Source organism: Trichosurus vulpecula, chromosome 5 (genome assembly GCF_011100635.1).
Source record: "Trichosurus vulpecula isolate mTriVul1 chromosome 5, mTriVul1.pri, whole genome shotgun sequence".
Lineage (NCBI taxonomy): Eukaryota > Metazoa > Chordata > Mammalia > Diprotodontia > Phalangeridae > Trichosurus > Trichosurus vulpecula.
The window spans coordinates 130,871,183-130,879,103 of record NC_050577.1 but is presented as its reverse complement, the minus strand read 5'-3'; the positions used below and the strand labels follow the sequence as shown (position 1 = coordinate 130,879,103).

Sequence of the window (7,921 nt, the reverse complement as noted above, 5' to 3'; positions counted from 1 at the left end):
GTTGCAAAAGTTCATAGATCTAGAATTGGAAATGAATTTATGAACCAAAATGTCAAACCCTATTATTTTTTAGCTGTGGAATTGTAGGTCTAGTTCCTTCCTAAAGCCAATCCAATCCTACCCAAGGAGCAATTTTTAACAATCATTTTTCAGGCATATCCAACACTTTGTGACCCCATTTGGAGTTTTCTTGGCAAATATACTGGAATGGTTTGCCATTTCCTTCTCCAACTCATTTTACAGACTAGGAACTAAGGCACACAGGGTTAAGTGAATTGCTCAGGGTCATACAGCTAGTAAGTGTCTGAGCACTTATTAAGTGCCTATAAAATGCTTCTTTTCATGCTAGGCACTCCATATATAAAGATAAGATCAAAAAATTAGTCCTTTCCCTGAACAAGCTTACATTCTATGGGATGATGCATGTTCACAGAGAAGTCAATTCAGGATATACACAATTAAAATACAAAGTGATGGGAGGTGGCACTAACTGGGAGAGTCTGTGAAGGCCTCTTGTAGGAGGTAGGAATTGAATTAACCTTCGAAGTGAACTTAAGTTTCTCAGATGCAGAGATGAAGATTCTAAGTATTAGGGATGTTTCATACAGAGAATAGCAAGTAGGCTAATTTGACTGGCACATACACTTTAGAAGGAAGAGTAATGTGTAATCATACCAGAATGAAAATTTATTGCCATATTTTCAAGGACTTTAAACAACAAAAGAATTTGTAAATTATAATTAATGGGGAGCCATTGAAGTTTCTTGAGTAGGAAAGTGACATGGTCAAAACTTTGCTTTAGGAATATGAATTTGGCACTGCATGTAAGAAGGGTTGGAGCAGGGAAAGACTAAGGACAGGAAGGAAAAATTGGAGAGTACTGTAACAGCCCAGGTAAGAGATTATGAAAATCTGATCTAGGGTAGTAATTCAAGGAAAGTAAGCAAACTAGATTGGAAAAATGTTGATTGAGGTAGAGTTGACAATGGGGTGATTGATTAATCAATAACTATACATATGTGTTGTCAACCATTGACCAAAGGTTTGGTCCAAAGAAACAAACAATCAGTTTCCCTCTTAAACAAAGGTTTCTCCAAAGAACAAAAAGAATGAGTTCGCCTTACCAAAGGTTTGACCAAGGAGAAAAGCAGAATCAGGCTCTACATGTGCTATAACACACTTATTTATTCTCATTAATTAAGCCAGAGAATCATGCATTGCATAGGAGTCAGAAAATAATTCTGAACTCAGAGAAAAGCAAGCGGAAAGAGGGAGACCCTTTATACATTCGGAGCAATCCCAATTCAGGATGCCTGTGTCTAGCAAAATTATAGTCTCCATATGTTTTAACCATAATATGAGAAATGTCTTAATAGGATAGGTTGTAAATACAATAAGAGAAGTGTCAAAGTGTCAATTGAAATTAGACATCCAAGATGTCTGTGTTTCTTTTATCATTAACATGACAGTATATATAGCATAACATAACATTGAATAACATAAACAAAGTCCCATTATTCAAGATAGTGTCTGGTTCAAGGTGCCTTGTCCTTGGTAGACATAAACGGAAGATCAGCTTCATCTGGCCTTTTAGTTTCTGACACAGAAAGGGACATTTTGGGTTCACTCAGAGAGCAAAGCAAAGCATGTCTTTTGTGCCATAGCATGCAAAGCATTATGGTAGGTGAAGATTAGAGTGGGCCAAAAATGTCTTTCTCCTGATTGGCCAATCCAGGTTTTAAGCCTTTTTCATGTGGGGGGAGGGAGGGCTGAAAATGGTTTACATTGTGAACTTTTGAGTTTTGATTAAAGGGGCCATCCCTTGATTAACTTCTTTTTATTTTATTATTATTATTATTATTTGCTTTTTGGCAGGGCAATTGGGGTTAAGTGACTTGCCCAAGGTCACACAGCTAGTACATGTGGCAAGTGTCTGAGGCCGCATTTGAACTCAGGTCCTCCTGACTCCAGGGCCGTGCTCTACTCACTGCGCCACCTAGCTGCCCCTTGATTAACTTCTTAAAGAGGGCGCAGGCCGCAGTGGGGGGGGGGGGGGGGAGGGGGCAGACTTTGGGCCTTTCTTCCCCTTCTGGTTCCCCCCCCTTTTCTCCCCTTTCCGGGTTTGGTTTCTCCCCTTTTCTCCCCATTCTTCCCCTCCCCCCTTTTCCCCCAGCTCCTTCCCCCTCCCCCCCTCCCCGGCCCGGCCTGGCCCGGCCCCCTCCCTCCGCCCCGGGCCCCGGGAGAAACCCCACTAAGAAGAACCCGCCCCCGGGAGCGCTCCGCCCGGACTGGCCGGAGCCCGGTGTCTATAGACGCTGCTATATTCTGTTGAAGATGTCTAACAGTAGCACTACTCAAGAGACCCTGGAAATAATGAAAGAATCAGAAAAAAAAGCTGGTGGAAGAGTCTGTAAGCAAGAATAAGTTTGTATCCAAGTCACCAAGTAAGGAAGAGATTGAGAAGTAGGGTGAGGATACTAGTGTTCGGCAGCAGACACAGAGACGGGCTTCCAACCATGGGCATGCCAGAAAAAGAGCCAAGTCTAATTCCAAACTGAAACTGCTGCGGAGCCTGGCAGTGTGTGAGGAGTCCTCTGCCCCTTTTGTTGATGGGCCACTGGAAACCCAAGATATAATTCAACTGCATATCAGTTGCCCTTCTGACAAAGAGGAAGAGAAGTCCATGAAAGATGGCTCTGAAAAGGAAGACAAAGATAAAAACAAAGAAAAGGTCCCAAGAAAAATGCTGTCTAGAGACTCCAGTCAAGTATATACAGACTCCACTGGAATACACCTACATGAATTTCTAGTAAATACACTGAAAAAAAAAAAAAACCAAGGGACAGAATGATGCTGCTAAAGTTAGAACAAGAGATTCTGGAATTCATTAATGACAACAATAACCAGTTCAAGAAATTTCCTCAGGTGACCTCATATCACCGGATGCTATTACACCGGGTTGCTGCCTATTTTGGAATGGACCACAATGTTGACCAAACTGGAAAAGCTGTCATCATCAACAAAACCAGTAACACAAGAATCCCTGAACAGAGGTTCTCAGAGCATATCAAAGATGAGAAGAATGTAGAATTTCAACAGAGGTTCATCCTGAAGAGAGATGACACCAGCATGGACCGGGATGATAACCAGACTGGCCAGAACGGATATCTAAATGACATCAGGGGGAACCGTGAGGGGCTGAGCCGTACCTCGAGCAGCCGCCAGAGCAGCATAGACAGCGAGATCAAATCCCTGGAGCCCTGGCCCTGGAGCAGCACAGACTCAGATGGCTCTGTCCGTAGTATGCGGCCACCTGTTACCAAAGCCAGCAGCTTCAGTGGGATCTCCATTCTCAACCGGGGTGACAGCATTGGGAGCAATAAAGGAGGCAATGCAGGAAGAATCTCCAGGCCAGGTTTAGCACTAGGTGCCCCAGAAGTGTGCAACCAGGTCACCTCATCCCAGCCTGTCCGGGGCCTTCTCCCTTGCACTGCCCAACAGCAGCAGCAGCAGCATCCAGCTCTCCCACCCACACCCCAGCAACAGCCACCCTTGAGTAATCACATGATCTCACAGACGGATGATCTCAGCAACCCCTTTGGGCAGATGAGCCTTAGCCGACAAGGTTCTGCCGAAGCAGCTGATCCATCTTCAGCCCTGTTCCAGCCCCCGCTTCTCTCCCAACACCCTCAACAGCCTGGCTTCATCATGGCCTCTACAGGCCAGCCTCTCCCCACCTCCAACCATGTACTCCCGGCCCAGCAAGTCCTACAGCCTCAGGGCTACATACAGCCCCCGCAACAGATACAGGTTTCTTACTACCCTCCTGGGCAGTATCCCAACTCCAACCAGCAGTACCGACCTCTTTCTCACCCGGTGGCCTACAGCCCCCAACGTGGTCAACAGCTGCCTCAGCCATCTCAGCAGCCTGGGTTACAGCCCATAATGTCCAACCAGCAGCAGGCAGCTTACCGGGGCTTTATGGGTATCCAGCAGCCGCAGAATCAAGGCCTTCTCAGCAACCAGAGGAGCAGTAGGGGGGGCCAGATGCAAGGCCTAGTGGTCCAGTATACTCCACTACCTTCATACCAAGTTCCAGTGGGAAATGAGTCCCAGAATGTGGTCCAGCAGCCCTTTCAGCAACCTGTGCTGGTCCCTGCTAGCCAGTCAGTACAGGGGGGCTTACCAGCAGGGAGCATGCCTGTGTACTACAGTGTGATCCCACCAGCACAGCAGAATGGCACAAGCCCTTCGGTAGGGTTTCTACAGCCCCCTGGCTCTGAGCAGTACCAGATGCCTCAGTCTCCTTCCCCATGCAGCCCACCACAGATGCCACAACAGTACTCAGGAGTGTCCCCATCTGGACCAGGTGTGGTAGTCATGCAGCTGAATGTCCCCAGTGTTCCTAATGGTTCCCAGGCCCCACAGACCCCATCTATGGTCCAGTGGAGTCACTGTAAATACTACAGCATGGACCAGTGGGGTCAGAAGCCCGGAGACCTGTACAACCCTGAGAGCAGCCCCCAGGCCAACACACAGATGAATAGCCCTATCACATCTCCCACTCAGTCTCCAACCGCATCTCCCGTCACCAGCCTCAGCAGCGTCTGCACAGGACTCAGCCCTCTTCCTGTCCTTACTCAGTTCCCCCGACCTGTTGGCCCTGCCCAGGGCGATGGGCAATATTCCCTCCTAGGCCAGCCATTACAGTACAATCTGTCCATCTGTCCTCTCCTGCTCCATGGCCAGTAGACTTATACATCACACCAGGGACAGACTGGAATGAAGCATGGAAACCGGGGGAAGAGGCAGGCACTCAAATCTGCCTCCAGCGACCTAGGGACTGCAGATGTTTTCCTGGGGCGGGTGTTGGAGGTAACAGATCTCCCTGAGGGCATCACCCGCACAGAGGCTGACAAACTCTTCACGCAGCTCGCCATGTCCGGCGCCAAGATCCAGTGGCTCAAGGACGCTCAGGGGCTGCCAGGCGGCGGGAGCGGGGGCAGTGGAGGGGCGGGGGGGGGTGGGGGGGAGAGACAACAACGGGACTGCCGAGAATGGCCGGCACACAGACCTCACTGCCTTATACACCATCGTGGCTGTGTTCCCCAGCCCCCTGGCGGCCCAGAATGCCTCCCTCCGCCTCAACAACTCCGTGAGTCGCTTCAAACTTAGAGTGGCCAAAATGATCTGAGGATCCTGGAGCCGGCCAGCTCCCAGTAGGCAGAGGAGGGGAAGAGGCCAGCACCACGGGTTGGGGCAGGGTGGCATGGGCAAGGGTTGCAGAAAAAGCACAGATAGAGATGCTGATCCAGACAGACATGAGACATACATGGAGCTAGGGAGACAAGACATAGAAATGGAGACTGAGACCATAGAGACAGTGAGACAGACAGACAGACAGACACCCCCCCCCCCACACACACACACAAACACGACTCAGTCTGGGGTTTTCTTTGCCACCTTTTCCCTCTGTTTCTCTGGGTGGCTCCTCTCCTCTCTGTCTCCCTCTCCCTCCAGTCCTCTCTTCCTTTTTTGGACATCCCTTTTCCCCCATCCTGGCCCCCAATGCATTTCTTTCATTTTTGGGGGGTGGTATGGAGGGGTCCTACACTCCCCCATTCCTCCCCTTCTCCTGCCACCCCATCTCCTCTTCCTCTTTTTGGTCTTTATGAATATATTTATATGGACAGAATTAAGAAGAAAAAAAAATTGATTTTCCCCCTCCTTTCACTTCACCCCCAATCTGTCTCCCCTATCCCATGAATTAAACCTGTGCCTACCCCTCCTCTATCCACCCCAGACCCCCAGAACACTTGTATATTGTTTGAGGTTTCTGCGGCAGTAACAGACACAATATTTAATTGCACATACAGATGTTTGCTGGGTATGTTCACTGTAAATTTTATTTAATCTGGGTTTTTTTGTTTGTTTTGGGGGGTTGTTTGGGGGGTTTTATTTTATTTTATTTTTTTTTTGTTTTTAAATATAAAAAAAAATCATCTGTCAAAAAAAAAAAAAACTTAAAGAGGCCAATTCACCAAATGGATGTTACCTCACTCAAAGTGAGAACATGAAAAGACCTTAGCCTAAAAGGGCCAGAGTGTCCCAATGCATCCTGGGCCATCTCCAGTTATCCTGATGCATATCAGGCCACTGGACTCAGATGGTTTTGGAGGAGAAAGTGAGACTGGTGACCTTGCACAGCCCTTCCTCACTCAAATCAAAGTCAACTGGATTTCATGTCATCATTTCCCTGATGCTATGGTCTTCTTCAAAAATGAAGGACAAATACAACAACAGCATTAACTGAGGTAGAGTTGACTTAAATTTAGATAACATATTAAAAAGGGAAGGTGAGAAATCAATATGCTATTATATTAATAGTTATTAATTTGTGATCCATCCTTTTCATCCTATTTTTAGCAAGACCCCTCTCCAAGAAAGGCCAGTCTCTGAAGGGCATGACCAAGAGCTATGATTACTCTTTGCCCCTAAGGGACCTGCTTCTTACCTAGGTTGGTGGGAGACCCATCCAAATGGGACCCTGGCTTTTTTTTTTATCCCAGAGTCAGAAGCTAATCTGGACTACTTCTTGATACCAAGAGTTACCAAGGGCCACTCGCTTGACTTGGGGTAACCTGGCTCATGAAGGAGTAAACTAGTTAGAGAGGTCTGGATGGAAATGGCTTACTCTACCCAGATTGCTGAAGGCTGCTGAGTCTCATGATGAATACATTTTTCATTTTCTTGCCCCTCCTCCTCACTAAAGCTTCACCAATCAGGACTGACCTTCACTTGTCAGGGGGGTTCCCTGTCAGAAGGTACATACCTGATATAAGGTTTTTCAGTCTCTCTTGGTGTCTTTGATTATTGAGATAAACCACTGACATCAATTTATTGATTATTGGCTAGCCTAGTTAAGAAAGTTTTATTAATACCCAGAAACTTTATTTCTTGGGGTTTTATTTGCGACAAAGGGGAAAGGTTTTATTCCAGTAAATTTGTTTTTCTCTCCCTCATCTTTTGAAACTGCTATTATTCACTTCATGTGAAGAACCGTGAAAATAAGGTCACACAGCTCAGTCTCCAGGTACGTATGCAACGAACTTAAGTTCATAGGCAGGAGCTGTCAGAGTCTCAGACAGTTATATTGTTTTTATCTAAAAATGTAGCTCAAATCTTTTACTTATATGCTGTCTTATTCTCAAAAAGTTTCTGAAAAATAATTCCTTGATATATTGCAAATTCTTTTTTAATGAAGACAGGCAAAAATGTTTAGGTTTTTTCGGTTATCTAGAGTTGACATAAAAGTACTGAATCATAGACACTAAGTTAGAGGGGAGCTTACATACTCTCTCTGCCAACTCCCTCCCTGATGGATGAATCCCTTTAGGATATCCTTGACAAGTTGTCATATGCTCTGTTCTTGAACACTGCCATTTCTAAATTTGCTAGTTACACTTTACTGTTTGACCTCACTTCACTCATTAAACGTATTTCTGAAAAGTTTGTATAAAGAACATATTGAGAAGATGGCAGAGAGAAGCCAGGAAGTTGCCTGAGCTTTCTTTAGTTTCCCTAAGAAATAATATTAAATCAAGCCTCTAAACAGGTTCTGGAGCGCCAAAACCTACGAAAAGATGGAGTGAAACAATTTTCCAGGTTGAAATGGTCTGTTTCACTTGGGTAAAAGGGGGAGCACTACCCAGCACAAATGGTATCTAAGAAAGCCAGGGGAAGCCTTGTAGCCACAGCACAGATCAACATCTGAGGCCCCTTGATCCTGGCTCAGCAAGCTAGTAGCATAGCAGGCCAGCTGCGAGGCCTCAAGCCCCAGGACAGAAGACAAACTGCCAGACCCAGAACCCTGGCACAATAGGCACAAGTAGGCCTGACCACTTCAGCACAGTGGTCCCAG

General features: G+C 46.4%; 1 protein-coding gene across 1 annotated transcript; it reads left to right on the top strand.

Annotated features, from left to right (window-relative positions):
- Nucleotides 1-2,299: 2,299 nt before the first annotated feature.
- LOC118852338 (R3H domain-containing protein 2-like) lies at nucleotides 2,300-5,334 on the top strand. Its single transcript, XM_036762056.1, is given in 5 exon segments — nucleotides 2,300-2,388; nucleotides 2,390-2,824; nucleotides 2,827-5,034; nucleotides 5,036-5,183; nucleotides 5,186-5,334. Coding segments are annotated over 5 exon segments (2,883 nt in total). The 5' UTR covers nucleotides 2,300-2,334; the 3' UTR covers nucleotides 5,224-5,334.
- The last annotated feature ends 2,587 nt before the right edge of the window (nucleotides 5,335-7,921 follow it).